Raw genomic sequence first — 19,551 nt, 5'->3', positions numbered from 1 at the left:
GGACGGAACATATTTGGCGAAAAGTGGGTGCCCTAGTTGCGCCTCTGCATACCACTTCGGGGATAAATGCGTGATGTTATGTATGTATGTATTAATAAATTTCTAGGCAATGTGCAATAACTTCCTAGAAACAGCACTTAATAGGTATTATAAGTAGGTATAAGTACTTAATACGTGATTCCGTCATTTCATATAAGTACTCATTGGTCATGACTTGTTGAAACTGTAGTTACAAGTACTTTCAGGCCGGAAAATACAGGTCTCTCATTTTAATTATCTATACATACTATACATATTATGTATAGGTATGTTGGTGGTAGGATATATTTTATATCCGCCCAGATAGCGACCACCGTGCACAAGGTGTTAAAACCCGCCATAGTGGCCCACATAAGTGTGTCGCGTTCAAAGATCAGTCTGTGTATATCTGGTTAACAGGCCGACATAATTGTGTCGACTGTCGAGGGGTAATCATCTCTCGTCAGTCGTCATTCTATTGGACCCCACTTCACTTACCATCAGTTGCACAATTTGCCGAATAAAAAATTAAATATAAAAAACATATGGCAGACTTACGCATGTTAAACACAATATATATGGTATACAGAAATAGATTTGCTGTTTAAAATCTTTACACAACTTCAAATTAGGACATAGTTGGTGATTTAGTAATAATACATTTGAAAATTATTTGAAATGGGTGACCAAGTTCTAGGAGTGTATTATGTTAATATACATATACATATATAACGTAATATTAATGTGTACTTACAGTTTCCGAACCGGCTGCGGTCACCAACTCTTGCAAGGCTCTCACCGACAATGCCTGAATAAAATCACGTAAATCATTAACAATTTATCATGAAAACGAAAAGCCAGGATTACGTAAAATGTCTAGCCAAATTAATGTCAACTCTTCCTTTATAAGAAAAGAATATATTTTTCTTTACCTTTTTTATTATGAAGATATATTGATCGGTCTTATATTAAGTGTATAATTGTAGAACTGCTTACATTGTTTATGTATTTTTTTTTTATTTAACACAGGGCATAGCACAGTTCTGATCTTTAGGTTTTTTCCACTAGTGCGGAATGCACGTTTAATTGTTCAGTGAGAGGTTAAAGTGCATATATTATTGTTTTGTATGTAAAGTGACATCATCTAAACACGCACCTGCTCAATAACAAACACGCACTGTGACAGGTCCGGCGGTATGTTCTTATCAGCTATATTCTCGAGGAAGCAGTGCCGGTTGCCGAAGCCCTCTGCAGCCAGACAAACACGTTCACCAGTCGCTGTGCACGACAGGCAGACCATGTCTTCCTATAATAGAAAATACGCATCATTATAATATATTTTTATCAACTAAATGATTCGATTAAATTTTACTCGTGCCTTGAGCCTTGAGGTCGTCGTTTATTGTAGTTGCTCTTAATTCTACACTCCGATATTTTCTTGGGATGTAAAAAGGTACGCGAAGGCGATAGGGGCCGATAGCCTAGTTTGGTGTGGAAATGACTGCCGACACTAATGTCCGCAGATTCGAATCCCAAGGGCACGAACCTTTGACGTTTCTAAAAATTATATGTGTATTCTTTGTGAATTATCGCTTGCTTTATTGGTGAAGGAAAACATCGTGAGGAAACCTGCATATCTGAGAAATTCTGAGGGTTCGGAAGTTTACAATCCGAATAAGGCCAGCGTGGTGGACTAAGGCCAATTTCCTCTCAGTAGTAGAGGAGGCCCGTGTCCAGCAGTGCAACAGTATATAATACAGGGCTGATATTTTTAAGTAGATACTACGTTCTATTGAATGGTTAAACGTCCGTTCTTGAAACTCCTAGCAAGTCCTTAACGCACAAATTCAGATCTAAAAGTACAGTTTCTGAATCCGTCGCGTTTACTGCGCACTTTAGCAGCACTTACACGTCATCAGTTTTATGTGCGTAGATTTTTTTTTATTGCTTTGAATGACGAGACGAGCTTGCCGTTCGCCTGATGGTAAGCGATACGACCGCTTAAACAGAAGAAACACGATCCAACACCTTGAATTACAAAATACCGTTTGGTATTCCACTGCGCTCGCAGATGATAAGTCAAGAGAGTCAGATAAGTCAACATAACCGTTCCATTTACCCCCCAAGTGGCGGTAGCGACAACGGTTATTTACGCAGCGAAAAAAAATATTTAGTAATAGCGCGTTTTTTATACGCGACAAAGAAATGTGTTTTGCTCGGTAAATAGCAATAATCTAATCTAGACTTTCTCATCTTGTCATTAAGACATATAAAATACCATTAATTATGGGGGGGAAATGACCTACCACAATGTTTCAGAATTCGATCCTGTACAACGGACAAAAGCGACGTTCGCGCGGCTTATTGCTAGAAACAATTCTCTTTTATTTTTAGGGTTGCTGGTTCTTGCCGACATTATTAAAATAAATAATAATTATACCGGTACTGTGTTATACTGTTTTACTATTTGACCCAGGCCTTATCTACCATTGGGAGTTTTAAGACCTTAGTCCATGCTGGTCTAGAGAGAATTTACACACATATACCTTCGAAATTCTTCTGGGAAATTCCCGGGTATATAGATATAATAATATCAGCCCTGTGTTTAATATCCCACTGCTGGGCACGGGCCTTCTCCTATACTTATGAAAATAGCCTCACGTTATTCATTCCTTTACCATAAAAACATGTATAAATACACACGTCAAAAGATCATAGGTGTACCACGAGTTTCGGATTTGGGATCTGATCCACTTCTAACTAGGCTATCGCCGCTTCATACGTTCGAAATTCTACTTATTAAAGATTGCATACACTCATGCCTTTTATTTCGGAAAAGTTAGGCAAAGGAGTAACTGGAGCCTAAATTTAGATTTCGTCTTCCTTTCTTTTTTGATCTGTCTCATTATTATAAAACAAATTCCAAACGGGTAACAACATTATCGATTCTTAGTTAAAGAAGTGTTAGCCTCTGCCTAATTCTTGGATAATATAGCTTGAGCTTACGTCACTATAGGCAACCCTAACTAAGCGATGTCGACCAATTACCGGATTCCGTCCGGTAGAAAGCTCTTTTCATTAAATCTATTTTTCGCGAAACTGGATTTTCATTTATTTTAATCTATGGGAAATGCTTTGTGTAAGCGTTTATAACATGCTTAAGGTTATAGCTTAAGGTCCATTTTCATACATTTTGTTTCACCTTTAATCTGGGTAACTAAACAAGTATTGACAAGTAAAGAATTTAAATTCACGTCTAGTTAGTGATTAGTTCTCGCAGTTGAAAGAAAAACGTAAAAATAATTAATATGCATGGATATTTCGGCCTTTAAAATTTAATACGACGAAAGGAGCGACTTGTTAGGTATATTATACACTCTATAGTTTTAATTCTGTATACATTATAAAAAAGCGGCGATAACCTAGTTGAGTGTGGAATGGACTGCCGAGACGAATGTCCGAAGGTTCAAAACCCAAGTGACCACACCTCTGAGTTTTCAAAAAAATATGTATGTATTCTATGTGAATTGTCACTTGCTTTAACGGTGAAGGAAAACACCGTGAGGAAACCTGCATACCTGAGATTATTTTTTTGGAATTTTGAGAATGTGTGATGTCGACCAATCCGTACCAGGCCAGCGTGGTGGACTAAGGCCTAATCCCTCTCAGCAGTAGATGTAGCTCATGCCCAAAAGCGAAAGTATATATAATACAAGTTTGATATTGTTACATATTATTATTATATTTATATATTATTGTAGATATCGTCCACATCATAACCACTGCTCGAGCACGTATTCTCGCTGTAATGTGGTGTGAAAGGACCCTCAGTAGAGCAGCTATTTCCAGGATCAAGGAATGCAGTGGTAAGTACTTCCTCCTTTGTTATCTAATTGCTATTGTTAGTTGGATATGTTATCGTAATTACGTACAGGGCCCTTATTCTGTATGATAGTGTAAACGCGTAACGCGGCCGTGTCATGTTATCTTCGAGAAATGTGTGTGGAATGGTATTCTGTAAGCTAAATTTCTATAGTCCTAAACATGATGCGTTGTGTTACGTGCTTGTTACGCACTGTCAAAATAACGTGCGGGATAGAGAATAAGGCCCCTGGTAGTGATGCGTTCCAATTTGCAATAAATTTTGGTTCTCGCGAAGTCTCCGTTTAAATAGCTTCAATTTATGAAAATATAGTCGATTCGATTTACTAATCACCGTTTGTAATAAACGATTTCAACCTTCATTTTCGAAACGATCTCGAGAATGAAACAAATAAAATATGTCAATTGTAACTTGCGTGTCAAAATAGCCTTAGAACTGAATTCCGATTGCTCAATTTTATAAAACGCGAGTTGATGCCGTTTTTTTTTTAATAATGATTATAATTGTATTATATGTTATAAATATGTTAAAACCAATACAAATCGATCCTCAGAAAAATATAAAAATAAAAAATGTCACAAAATAATATTGTTTCTTGTTTGTCCCTGGCAAGAAGTTGAAATCTCGTATATTTTGCCCATTTAGGCATTTGACCCTTATAGGCTGAAAAAACTTTGCCAACCCTATTTATGACTCATGCATGATGTATTGAGGTAGTGTACATCTACGCGGTGGACTGTGCATTGGTAATATGATTATACCGAGACTCGATTTACAGACTTTTTTATTTTTTACAAACGAATTGTTTGCATGTTTTTGCTGATAGGATATATTTTACATCCGCCCGGATAGCGACCACCGTACTTCAGGCGTTAAAACCCGCCATAGTGGCCCACGTAAGTGTCGCGTCCTTGGATCAGCCTGGGTATATCCGGTTCCAACAGGCCGGCATAATTGTGTCGAATGTCGCGGGGTAATCATCTCTCGTCAGTCGACATTCTATTGGACCCCACTACACATAACATCAAGAGCATTGACGTGCTTGTAAAAAAAAAAACTGTGTGATGTGAACGCGCAAATGTACAACTACACAGCCGACTGACTATAAAAAAAACCTTATCTTAAGTACAGATAGCGATAATGGACACTCCATATATCGGTATATAAGGCACTAAAGTTGCTAAACTAAAACAAAAAAGAAAAGGAATTAAATTAAAAGAAATTGAATATATTTATTAAAAAAAAAGAAGTTTGACAGTGAAAAATGAATGTAAAGGTTAAAGTCTGCATCAAGCTTTCAGCAGGTACAGTTTCATATCTGGTTTTGTTTTAAAACACAATTATCACACACCTACATACACAGTATCACAACTCTATTGCTGGATTCTGGCACACTTCGTTCGCTTCCTCCTTCATCAATCTTTTTATTTCCACCGGTTCTGGCTATATTGGACCTCATTCTTACTGAAAAAGTCAGATATTTGACACTCAATATTCTGACACAAACTCGGACACCGTTTTATATTATATCCTCTTCGTCAAACCCCTTTGTCTCTCATTTTTAATGAGAAACCAGCCAGTGTAGGCTCCAATGATCGTGCAACTAAAGACTTTCTTGCTCAAATCAAGCCCCTATCCGCCCCAAAAATAACCAAAGCTGATCACAGTTATTCCTTATTGTTCAATAGGCATAGGCATTTTCCAAATCTACGAAAGCGAAAACTTTTGTCCTTTAGACAAGCACTTGGCTGTAATTATTCGCATGGTAAAGCCTGATCCATGCATAAAAAACATTTCGATTTCCTTCTTACATACATTATTTACTTTATCATAGGTTTTTATCTTAACCTTTTAGGCCAAATATTTTGCATCGAATTTGTCAATACTTAGAAAACCGATGCCTCGGTTGACAGTGATGCAGTGACTCATTACCTTTATGTAGAGGACGAATAACACCGCGGCACCAATATTTTGTTATCATACCTTTGCTTTAAGACAAATTTAAGAGGCAACCTAGCAGATTTGACACTCCGCCGTGTCCATACACACATCATTTGTAGAATCAGAGGTGTGTGCCCTTGACTGTTGAGCTTGCGGACATTCGTCTCGGCAGTCCGTACCATACCTGACTACGCCATCGCGGCTATTTTGCTATTTTAATTTTGAATTACTAATTATAAATAGACGTTATTTACTCTAAGCGGATGATTGGTTCACACTGTTAAATTGTTTAACCATTATATATTTATTTCAGATACAACATGGGTTGCTTGTGAATATTGGCATAAGTATCAACGGATTTTCAGAACCATTTTCAAAAAGGGTGAGGTTGGTAAAGACTATCAGCTTCTGCAGGCTAAAAGCAACTATTTTATTTATCATCGAAATTTCGTAATATTGATCAATTTAATATTATTGTTCCATCTAAAGCCACTACTCACTCAATTGTTTTGCCTTCACAAAACCCGTCCACTAACACTTTTTACTCGCAACCAATCTCGTACTTCAAGGAATATTATAAAAAAATAATTTACGAAATCGGTCCAGCTGCGTCTTTCAAGACCCAATTCTAAAGATTTTTATTGTCAGACTTCATTGAAGGTAGGAGATGTAATGATTAATATTAATAAAAGCTAAAAATATAAAACGTTAATAAAATAATGATTATAAATAAAATGGATTTAATATAACATCAATGACTTTTTTTTTACAATATGCCTATATCTCGTAAGAGTATGAATATGGAGCTGAGGTCCTGGGTTGGAATCCCGTTCCGGCTATAAACGATTGTGACTAGGTTTTTCGATCTTAAAAATGACTCGGTCGCAGCTCGGAGTCAGGAAGTTGGCGGTGTGATACCCCCGTGCCACAGAAAGCACGTAAAGCTATTGGTCCTGCGCCTGATCTCTTTATGGTCATGTCGGATTGCCGTCTCACCGGACTATGTGAAGAAACAAAGAGTGCACCTATGTATTGCTCATACACTTGTGCACTATAATATCACCTGCGGGGCTGATCTCCGTTGAAATTGGCCGCCGTGGCCGAAATTCGGTTAGGTGGGATTCACAGGGAAAATGTACAAAATTGAAGTCAAGAAATAATTCGTATTTGTAATAAAGGTTTTGTAAAATGCATTTTGTGCAAATTGTTTCCAAGTTTACAATATGATTTAGTAATCTTCGGTCAATTATTGCAAGCAATAATTGCTCTGTCTCTCCATTGCTTCGAAAGCATAATATGTCAACCAGAAAAACGTGTCGCTCGTAAATAACAGCGGGCGACATTTACACAATGACTTTTGACTTTATAACATGAATACGGACAGTGACTGTGTTTTACCGGAAAAGTTTCACGGAAACCGTGATTTTTATAAGTTTTTCACCTTTAGCGCCTAATAAGTAACTAATTACATATACAGGGTGTCCCAGAAAGTAGTGTCAAGCGGAGGTTCAGAGATAGAGCACCCCTTGGGGTATACGAATCACCCCCATGTATGTTCCGCTATTTTTCATAGTTTTCGAGTTATGAATATTTTTCAGATTTTTTGAGAATTACCGATTTGAACGATTAAATATTTATTTTTTAAAAGTAGAAGACTTATTCGAAATTTTTTGTTGCAAAAAATTTCATTAGTTGGACTTTTTGCTAAAGCCCTGTATAATCGATTTTGACGATAAATATTAAGCTAGGCTTACACTGACCTGAAAAAACATACCCACTTATGTAAGTAGACCTACTAGGTTACCTTGTTAGATTTTGAATTGATTTTCCAATTTTATATAAGGTACTAGCTGACCCGACAGACGTTTTCCTGTCTTAACTATGTATGCACGCGCGCATTTTGTCGATCGTTGACAGTCATCCCAAACCACTGACAGTTACGTAAAATTAAGATTGTCGTTAAGTTTTCTTAAATTTTCTAATTTTCCGCGCAATTTTTTGAATTCTTTCTTTCATAAGAACCTCCTAACAATAACAAACACAAAAAAAAATTAGTGAAATCGGTCCAGTCGCTCACGCGTGATGGCGTGACCAAGGGAAATGGGGATTCATTTTTATTTATATAGATTTATGCTTTTAATAGAATATATGTACACAAGACTGTATGTATGAAATTCCTTAGTATATTTGTAAAAAAAAACACTTACCGTGCGCAAGAATGAAACATCATCCTGCTCACTCGCCCCTCCCTCAGCTTCCGCCATATTGGATTTTTATTTCACCTTGAAATAATATTCTATACTGCCATTCCTCTTGAAATATTTCCCTGAAACAATGAACAAAAAAACATTATTTTCGCTATCAAAGGACATTGTCGAAAACGGCCCCAGAACCAACGAAGGTGTGACAACACCATAATTATTTATGTATTTTTTTTATATTATTTGTAAATATGTGTATAAAACGGACAAGCTGCTACATCCAAAATGAACATATAAAAGTATTGTAACGACAAGTCAAAGTCGCCGACATGTTTACAACTAATTGTGTATAGAGATGTACCGGTTCGACAAAACGATAAATGTAATTACCGATAATTAATTATTGAAACATTTTAACATATTCGATTTGTGAGGCGATATGTTCTTTAATTATTATAATAATATTTAATCGAGCAGTGGATGCATCTCAAATAAATAAGTAGTTAGTTTTAGGACTAAATTGATTATAGATCAAGTCGTCTATGAAAAAAGTTTTGTTTTTAGTTTTTAATTCATATTGATTTACTTTGTTTATTTAGATTCTATATTAGCGACCCGCCCTGGCTTCGTACAGATAGCAGAGCATAATATATTATGCGAACATTTATTTTTCTGTCGTACAAAATATTTATGAATTATACATATAAAAAGTAGCGTTCTTCTCTCTCCCTCCATCCAGGGGCCTCAAACTCTCTACATATTAAATTACTATCGGATCCGCCCGTGTGAAAGATTTTCCGGGATAAGGGGTCCCGCTAAATATTTATCCGAATAAAAATAACCCTATATTGAATAAAATCGATTTTTGTATAAATGATCGATATAATCGATCCAGAATCTAGTAGAGTAGTATCCCTAATTCTTACTTCATTGTTCAATTCAATTGAATGTCACTCACACTTCACTCATCAGAGACAAATAAACTAGACTCTCACTTTCCATATAATATATTATAATTCTTTGACTCTCACTATATCATTGACGATTCGGCTATTATAAAGACTCTGTGCGATTGATTACGATATCGACATACACTGGCTGTGATTTCCATTCCAGCTTCCATCGATCAGGGTCACATGAGCCTTGTACCGACTGAAGAATTGAGTATCGGAAAATACTTCATTCCTCATCATTTTGTACTCCGTACGGAGAGCAGCACTACTCCTCTTCGTGTTGTATTCAACGCCTCCGCTAAAGATGCGAAAGGACTATCGTTAAATGATGTGTTGCTCGTAGGTCCTAAATTGCAAACGAATATTGTTGAAATTCTTCTAAAATTCCGCGTTCATTCTGTTGTTTTCACCGCAGACATGAAACAAATGTATCGACAAATTCTCATTCGAGCGTCTGATCGTGATTATCAGCGCATCTTCTGGCGATTTAATGCGGACCAACCCGTGCAAGAATATCGTCTTAATACCGTGACCTACGGCGTGTCTTCCGCACCTTTTCTCGCATGCCGTACTGTCAAACAGCTGATTCATGATGAGGGTGGTGACTTTCCACTTGCGAGTCAAGTTTTGGGATCCGATGTTTATGTCGATGACATAATAACTGGTTTTAGTAACGTTCGTATGGCTCAAAATGCGAAAACTCAAATAATCGAACTTTTGAAAAGGGGACATTTCGAACTCAGAAAATGGGCTAGTAATGTACCTCAGTTACTCTCTGATTTACCACGAGAATATTGCTTAACCGATCCTGTATCCATGGATGTTGACGACAACCCTACTCTCAAGGTATTAGGTCTTAAGTGGGATCCTTGTAATGATTCGTTCCTTTTTTCAGTAACTCCTCAGCATAAGAAATGTTCGAAGCGTAACATTCTTAGCGAGCTTGCACGTATATACGATCCACTTGGCTTCCTGTCGCCATTAATTTTGGTGGCAAAGGTGTTGGTTCAGCGCCTCTGGATCCTTGAGATAGGTTGGGATGAAGACCCTCCCGATAATATAGTCCAGTTTTGGTCTCGATATCTTGAACAATTACCATTGTTAGAATCGTTACAGATTCCCCGTTTGTTTGCTGGACAGGATTGTATTTCTTGGGAGTTACATGGCTTTTCAGACAGTTCGGAAACAGGTTATGGTGGTGTGATTTATTTACGAACCGTGAACGCTGAGGGTAACATTCAGACCTTCTTTGTTTGTTCAAAGCGCGAGTCGCACCTACAAAATCCACTTCCCTTCCTAGGTTGGAGCTTTGCGCTGCAGTTCTTCTTGCCGACCTGCTGAAATTTGCCATGGATGTTTTCTCATCCCGGTTAACATTTACTGGTGTTTTCGCCTGGTCTGATTCTACCGTTGTACTAGCGTGGCTTCGCTCTCACTCCTCGCGCTGGAAAACTTTCGTTGCGAATCGCGTTAGTCACATTCACGAAGTCATTCCAGACGTTCACTGGCGCCATGTGGATTCCGAAGATAATCCGGCAGATGTAGCTTCTCGTGGTCAGCTGCCATCCGATCTCGTAAACAATAGCTTATGGTGGGCGGGTCCCGCCTGGCTTCGCTCCTTCTGAGCAATGGCCACAACTTGAAATTAATCCTAACGAGGACATCCTTCATTTTGAGGAAAAGCTTTAAAAACGTTCTTTACCTCCGACTGAGTGCGAAGAATTCCTTTATCGACACTCTTCTCATTCGTTATTCTTCGATTCGAAAAATACAGCGTATCATTTGTTGGTGGTTAAGATTCATTAGATTTTTTACGAGGATAAAAATATTCGTTGCTCAAATCCTTTTCTCGATCGTATTGAGCTTCATGCTGCTTTGTTGATCGTCGTAAAGCACATTCAACAATCCTTTTTCGAAAACGAAATACGCCAGTTGCGGGAAGGACAATTATTAACAAAACAGATGCGTAAGTTGAACCCCTTTCTCGATGCGCAGGGAATTCTCAGGGTGGGCGGTCGCCTTGCAAGATCCGGCCTCGAATTCGAGCATAAACACCCCGCTTTACTCCCTCGTAAATCCAGGTTAACTTACCTTGTTATAGAAGCCGTTCATCGTGAAAATTGTCACGCGGGCGTGAATACCACGCAGTATCTTCTATCGCAACTGTTTTGGGTATTGTCTCCTAAACGTGCCATTCGGCATTGCCTATCCAAATGTGTGTCGTGTTATAAAACGCATCCATCCCCACTGGAACCTTTCATGAGTGACTTGCCTGCAGTTCGTGTAAATCAGGTGAAACCGTTTTCTGTTGTAGGGACCGACTACGGCGGCCCTTTTCGTATTAAAACCGGTAAACATCGAGGTGCGAAAATCACTAAAGCTTATTTATGTTTATTCGTTTGTCTCGCGACTCGTGCAGTTCATCTTGAGGCAGTCTCAGATCTTTCTTCAGACGCTTTCCTCGCTGCTCTGCGTCGGTTTTCCGGGCGACGCGGACGGGTCAGCATAATTCATTCTGATTGCGGGACAAATTACGTTGGTGCTAATGCACAATTAACTGAATATATGCGAAGTGCTGCTCATGCTAATCAAATCGAATTTCGTTTCAATCCGCCCTCAAGTCCCCACTTTGGTGGAGTGTGGGAAATACAGATAAAATCCGTAAAATCGCATTTGTATCGTATCGTTGGCGATCAATGTTTAACATTTGAAGAGTTAACAACACTCTTTGTACAAATCGAATCGATGTTAAATTCGCGACCTCTTTGTCCTCTGAGTTCAGATCCTAATGATTTTGCTGTTCTAACACTAGGGCATTTTCTTACTCTTGAGCCGTTAACATCTGTCCCTGATGAAGATGTAACTTCTTTGAACATAAATCGTTTGGGCCGATGGCAACTGATTCAACGTTTTCAGCAGGATTTCTGGAACCGTTGGAAACATGAATATCTTCATTCTCTGACTCAGCGGGCGAAGTGGACTAAGCATTCAAAACCGTTGAGCGTAGGATCAGTAGTTATTGTTAAAGCCGATAATTCGCTTCCGTTACATTGGCCGTTAGCTCGGGTTGAAGAGTTACATCCGAGTTCTGATGGCGTAGTCCGCATTGCCACGATACGTACTGCTGAAGGCTCTCGTTTCACGAGGCCTTTAGTCAAACTCTGTCCGTTGCCGAATCAAAACGAATAACGTGACTTAACTTAAACCTATAGTTCATAATTTTAAGTTCGTAATCATAATTTTAAGATCATATGCCTTTTAAGTTAGGTTAATTTTTCTTAAATTTTGGAAAATACATTAATGTATTTTGGTGGGCGGAATGTTTCGTAACCGTTGTTTATAATAATAAACGAATTCTATAATAATTCGCGTGATGGTGGTATGTGTGTGAGAGCGAAAGATATTCAAATTCGCACGCATTTGCCGCCAACTAAATCGACCAATACCGCTGGCCAACGGGAGGCCACACGCCCGCGCCATCCAGCGGATGACGCCAGTAACGAAAGTTTGGTGCATCGATGGCGGCACGTTCCCCGGCGCGCTTCATAATTAATACAATAACTGTGAAAGTATAGATTTCCCAGGACCCATAATCCTTACATTGTGTGTACTAACTGTGTGTGGTGTCCTGACAAACGTGACGGAGTGCAGCAGTATAACCAAGGCGGGTTCCTGACGTCGTGTGGCAGTGGCAGATGTGAGTACTTGCATGCATTTCCATCGTCACGCGAATATACGTCTATGTCCCTATGTATCATCACGATACACAAATTATGTCATTAAAATTTATTAACCAAATTTTATAAAGCCTTATAAAATTGTTAGTGTTAACACCATTATATTGGAGTATTACACGGAAGGCTTACAGGTCGGCGTGAATTGTGTCGAACCATTTGACCTTGAAAACGCAAAATAAGCAGATAATCTGGTAATAGTGCGTCAAACTTAGTTACAATGAAGTATTATAATAATATAATATCAGTCCTGTATTATATACTGTCCCACTGTTGGGCACGGGCCTCCTCTACTACTGAGAGGGATTTGGCCTTAGTCTACTACGCTGGCCTAGTGCGGGTTGGTAGACTTCACACACCTTCAAAATTTCTGTAGAGAACTTCTCAGATGTGCAGGTTTCCTCACGATGTTTTCCTTCACCGTTAGAGCGAACGATAAATTCACAAAGAATACACACATGATTTTAGAAAAGTCAAGGTGTGTGCCCTTGGGATTTAAATCTGCGGACATTCGTCTTGGCAGTCCGTTCCACACCCAACTAGGCTACCGCCGCTTTATTTGTCTCATACGTCTTTATTATTTTTGGACAACAGTTAAGCCAATATTCAATGTTATTTGTCGTAAGGTCACGCGATAACCCACTTAAGGTTCCCTTTTAGATATAGGGTTAAACGTCGTTGACTTAAATTGTATAATGGAATATTTATTGTATTAGAAGTTGGTAGAATGTTTGGTTAATATTAGATCATTGGATTTCTGTCTGCCACCGATGTATTTACGAATTCACATTTAGGGTTCTATATCCAAAATGGCTAGGCTATCTTGAGTGCATGGAAGATGATCGGAAAGTAAAAGGTTGTTGAGTCGAGCAACAGGTCACCGGCCGTTGGATCGACTCAGATACCGCTGCAACGATATGGTAGAATTGGCGAGAGCTGGCACAGGACAGACAGTTGGAGTACTTTCGTTTCAGATTCCAAGACACACTTTGAGACACTGAGCCAACTAAGTAAGAGTAAGTATATCCAAAACGTCTTCAGCGTAATCAATTCGTCTATCCGTTTGTTCTGTTTGAAACTGAAAGGATTTTTTTTTAATATTTTTTATTTGTCCTTTACAATTTATTACCTTAATTTTAGCTATTTCGTAAACATTTTTCATTTAAATTGTGTTTGCTGTTTTGAAATAAAACTTATAAAATTCACATACGTTTTAGTTTTGTGAATCCCATCTAAGCATTCAAGTTTTTCAACTTTCCAAATTAATGTACCTCCAAGTTTAAAGGTTTCACTTTCCACGTGCTGTAAATAAACAGAAGTATCGCTCTGCCCTTAACAAGCTTCCACGGCGTTTATTTATGACTCCTTGTATATGTAACGGTATAAACTAGGTTTTGGGTTAAAGAAACTTAATAACTAAACTTACTAACTGGGCCCTTATTCTGTATGATAGTGTAAACGCGTAACGCGGCTGTGTCATGTTATCTTCGAAAAATGTGCGTGGAATTGTATTCTGTAAGCCAAATTTTTATAGTCCTAAACATGACGCGTTGTGTTACGTGCTTGTTACGCACTGTCAAAATAACGTGCGGGATAGAGAATAAGGCCCCTGTAATCATTGAGTAACGCAATGTCAAAATGCCACTGTATATATTTTTTTAATATCTTATTCGCCAGTTTAAATGTAACAACTCTTAATCATGTTCATACGTAGATTTTAAAAATGAAATGATAAAGAATCTTTGGTACGTGAACTATCATTACCTACACAATTTAATAATACAAAATGTTACTCAAAAAACAAAGCTTTAAATACAAAACAGACCGTCTTGACACGTATTGTTCGCAACTTCCGTCTCGTTTGTGAAGATTGCAGGGCCCTTATTCTGTATGATAGTGTAAACGCGTAACGCGGCCGTGTCATGTTATCTTCGAGAAATGTGCGTGGAATGGTATTCTGTAAGCCATATTTCTATAGTCCTAAACATGATGCGTTGTGTTACGTGCTTGTTACGCACTGTTAATATAACGTGCGGAAGGTCGAGTTTTACAAAAGAAAAGCGGGGAATTATCCGACATAGTGTATGACAAGGGACATTAATAATAATTACTATTTCTGCATTAACTTTTATTAATGATATCACCTTATGCGAAAGTAATTGGTCTTTTAATAGTATTCTGTCGTGCTATCTCTAAAATCTTTGCAAACTTGTATTCAAGTTTATCATTTATAATCTATATATATTATAAAACTAAGTCCCATTTTCTATCTCTCTGTATGTTATCATTTTTCTCCAAATCTACAGAACGGATTTTTATGAAATTTGGTATGGATATAGTTTAAGACCCTAGGAAGGTTAAAGACTACTTTCTATTTAGGGAAAATATAAAGAGGGACATTTATCCCAGATAACTCCTCCATGCGGGTGAAGCCGTGAGCAAAAGCTAGTAATATAAATTGTAAATGCGATAAACTCCGTGTCATACTTGCAATGTTAAACAACTAAATTGATTTTGATGAAATTTGTTATGGAAGCAGAATAGAGGATAAAAGTTACAAACAAAATACCGTGTGGGCGATGCTAGGAGCAAAATATATAATGACTAGTTGACCCGACAGACGTTGTCCCGTTTTAACTATGAATTTGCAGCGCGCATTCTGTCAATCGCTGACAGTTATTTCAAACAATTGACGGTTATATAAAATTAATATTTTCGATAATTTTTCTTAAATTTTCTTATTCTTCGCGCAATATTTTCAATTTTTTCTTTCATAAGAACCTTCTTCTGCCAGTAACAAACACAAGAAAAAAAATAGTGAAATCGGTCCAGCCGTTCACGCGTGATGGCGTGACCAAGGGAAATAGGGATTCATATTTATATATATAGATTACTATTTATTACTATATTGAAAAAGGTGTTTTTCATTTTCATCCTTCGCGACATGAGCATCTTATTAATCTTATTAGCGATTTCGAAAAAGGTTATCAATTCGACGTGAATGATTTTATTTCTTTTAACTTCTTACTTTTTACTAATATTAGAAACACGAAATTTTTTTGTTATTTCTTATTAGTAAGCGGAAAAACTACTAGACAATTTTTGATGAAATTTGGTACACGTGTGGCACATAGTGACGAAGGGTCCATATAATCCGATTCCTACCGGCTTCTCTTTATGTAGAAGTTATGTAGAATCTAATTATCATTAGAACGATTTGTATTTATTTTTGACTGCCTCGGTAGCCTAGTTGCACTGCATGCGCGGTACAACAGCGCTCTGAGGTCCTGGGTTCGAATCCTGGGTCGGGTAAAATCATATTTGGGTGTTTCTGCTCAGTATCAAGCCGGAGTCTTTCATTTCTGCCCGATATGGCGATATGCTCGCCTCCTATCACATCATGGGACGGAACACATTTGGCGAAAAGTGGGTGCCCTGGTTGTGCCTCTGCATATCCCTTCATGCCCCCATTTATGCATATTACTGTGTATATGTTGTGTCGGGTTTCCTTACACCTTTCGCCACTGGTATAATCTTGTTGTATTTAACTCGTTTTGACCCGGATCGATAAGGTATTTTCTATTTCGCATAAAACAAAAAATAATCTCTGCTAAATATTTTCTTTTAAGACATTGCTCAGAATCTGTTCTTTCTTTTATCTATATCTTCTTCTTCTATCTTCTATCTATCTATCTTCTTCTATACTTATAATAAATCTGTAGAGAGGTCAATTCTGTACATGAAATATATTTCCAAAATAACTATCAGGGGGTGATTAGGGATCGATACTGATGCTAAAAATGCAATTAGTAAAATTTTTGTCTGTCTGTCTGTCTGTATAACCGTTATAGAAACAAAAACTACTCGACGGATTTTAACGAAACTTGGTACAATTATTTGTCATACTCCTGTGCTGGTTATAGTATACTTTTGATCACGCTACAATTAATAGGAGCAGAGCAGTGAAGGGAAATGTTGGGAAAACGGGAGAGTTACTCCATTTTTTAAGCTTCCGTCGCGTGTGCAACTTTAATGGTTAAAGCTACACAGAAATCATGTATGACGGAAATGTTCTCCTTAAAATTATGTAAAAATATCCCATTACAGCATATGTCTATCTTTTATGGTTGACTCACAATAACACGTGTAACTCCCGATAGCTTAGCAGTTCGAAGCTTTAGAGGTCAATTCTGTACATGAAATATATTTCCAAAATAACTATCAGGGGGTGATTAGGGATCGATACTGATGCCAAAAATGCAATTAGTAAAATTTTTGTCTGTCTGTCTGTCTGTATAACCGTTATAGAAACAAAAACTACTCGACGGATTTTAACGAAACTTGGTACAATTGTTTGTCATACTCCTGTGCTGGTTCTAGTATACTTTTCATCACGCTACAATTAATAGGAACAGAGCAGTGAAGGAAAATGTTGGGAAAACGGGAGAATTTACTCCATTTTTTAAGCTTCCGTCGCGTGTGCAACCTTAATGGTTAAAGCTACACAGAAATCATGTATGAGGGAAATGTTCTCCTTAAAATTATGTCAAAAATATCCCACGACAGCATATGTCGATCTTTTATGGTTGACTCACAATAACACGTGTAACTCCTGATAGCTTAGCAGTTCGAAGCTTTCTCATTATATTTGTTTGCTCTTACGTTTATAACACTCTCAGTCATCCCTAATTAAAAAAGTTAACATTATAAATATTCCATAAAAAAGAATCATAGAAATCGGTATAGAAACACCAAAGTTATACATGAAATACGCTAATAATTAGCCATCACGCGTGAATACTGAATCATGCTATAAGGATTATTTTTTGTATATATATAAGGTCGCGAACGCACAGGCAGGCGGCTTGCTTGGCACCTAGAGGCTAGCGAATCACCTAGCGAGTAGCTTCGTAAAACGAACATTCTCGAACGTTCGCGACCGGCTCCATTTTGAAGTCCGAAATCCACGCGGGCGAAGCTGCGGGCGGAAGCTAGTAGTAAATAAATTTCTCAAAATTTATTTTTGTTTTATAAGCCGTTTTTCCCGTAGGTTCCAAAACTCCGAGTCGTAGACCGACGGTACAATAAACTCCGTTAGCAACAGGTTTGATAGTACACAACTGTATACTACTAAAATAGTATAAGAAAACAAAAATGTAGCCAAGATCATAAGACATCTGTTCCGGTCCAAACGTTTCTAGCAAATAATGTTATTATATTTTTATATTTTTCAACCGTAGCCAGCGGTGCAAGCTACGCGCTACAACGTAGGGGTCGTAGCACTGCCGTAGACGCTATGGCGCCGTTGCATTTTATAACGAGTTTGTTCCGAATATCATACGCTGTTAAATTCTGTATTAGAATACTAAGTGTTGCTCGTGGCTTTGCCCGCGTGATCAGCTTTTCCAGCTGCAAAGTTCTTAAAACACTGTAGGCATAAACCATCCGTAAAACACCAGCGCCATTTATTTAACCCTTATGTGACTGACAAATAAAACACTTTCAACAGAGTGACGAGGTACCCGGGTACCGTCATACAGTTTATATGTAATGTAAACAATCAAGGTCTGTTTAAACGTTACCCACAATTTGAATATTATTATTACAAATGTTGGAGAATGCACTGTATTAGATCTTGTGGAAAATATAAAAATTCAGGACTGAATGTAACGACGGATAATTTTTACGTCTCTGCAACTGGCTCATTCCTTGAATTCGTGGAATATGACATTAGTTGGAACGGTAAGAAAAATAAACGGTTTCTTCCTGCAAATATGCAGGCACACAAGGAGAGGGTAATTTATTCTTCTAACTTCGCCTTTAGCAAAGAAGCAACTGTGTGCTCCTACGTATCTAAAAGAATAAAGCAGTAATAATGTTATCATCAATGCACATGTCACCAGTTATTGAAAGTGATAAGGAACTGCCAAGCCAGAAATAATTTTATATTATAATAAAACCAAAAGTGGAGTGGACAATATGGATAAGCTGTTAGCAGAATATACCGTAAAACGCAGAACAAATCGGTGGCCTTTAGCACTTTTTACAATATAATTGACATTGCAGCTTTGGCAGCATATATCATTTACATGGAACATAACCCACAATTTGTCTCGACTGACAGACGTAGACAATTTTAAAATCATTGAGTCTCCAACTGTGTGGTAAAAATATAGAAGAAAGATCAAAAATTGCATTGTGACATCAAAATTACCTGTGAGATCTGCAATTCAGGACGTGCTTGGCCAAGAACTTACGCTTTCAATTCCTTCTGGATCTACAACTTCTTTAAGTCAGACTAAACGAGACTCTAGAGGGCGTGTTGCAGTCGTCGGAAGTTGCTACATATGCAGAGAACTCAAACGCAAGCAAAGAAAAACACGAAAAGCTTGCACTAACTGCCGAAAACCATTTTGTGATGAACATGCAGTAACTCGTCCAACATGTAACACTTGCTTCGAAAGCTGTGCTAAATCTGCATACACAAAGAATTTGTAATTTTTATAGAAATAAAACATCATTACAAATGTTTATTATCTCATTTTTGTACGAAATTATAAATACTACTTTCATTGTCATACAAGACACAGAGAGGTACCCGGGTACCTTATCACTCTATTGTGAGTTTAAAATATGTTTTGGTTTTCACAAAACATTGTAAATAGTTGACTGGGTCAAAATATTAAAAAATATATAATTTATAAATAGTTACGAGCTCTCACAAAATCACATCTACCTACAGAGCTTAAAACGTAGTTTTCTTTGTATTTGAAAATGCTATAGGTACCCGGGTACCTCGTCACTCACATAAGGGTTAAAAA

The 19,551-nt window shown here is 37.7% G+C and overlaps 1 protein-coding gene and 1 long non-coding RNA gene across 2 annotated transcripts in view; one reads left to right on the top strand and one right to left on the bottom strand.

Annotated features, from left to right (window-relative positions):
- LOC115456338 (ryanodine receptor) overlaps positions 1-19,551 on the bottom strand; it is a 158,964-nt gene that overhangs the window by 107,628 nt on the left and 31,785 nt on the right. The window contains 3 exon segments of the mRNA XM_030185358.2: positions 773-826; positions 1,175-1,324; positions 8,050-8,168. Of these exon segments, the coding sequence (XP_030041218.1) occupies positions 773-826; positions 1,175-1,324; positions 8,050-8,106 (261 nt within the window). The 5' untranslated portion in view covers positions 8,107-8,168.
- On the top strand, positions 4,901-6,578 carry LOC115456342. Its single transcript, XR_003939870.2, has 2 exons — positions 4,901-5,205; positions 6,156-6,578. It is a non-coding gene; the product is annotated as an uncharacterized LOC115456342 (long non-coding RNA).

This window comes from Manduca sexta, chromosome 2 (genome assembly GCF_014839805.1).
Source record: "Manduca sexta isolate Smith_Timp_Sample1 chromosome 2, JHU_Msex_v1.0, whole genome shotgun sequence".
Lineage (NCBI taxonomy): Eukaryota > Metazoa > Arthropoda > Insecta > Lepidoptera > Sphingidae > Manduca > Manduca sexta.
The sequence above is the reverse complement of the archived record's forward strand: the minus strand, read 5'-3'. Positions and strand labels throughout refer to the sequence as shown.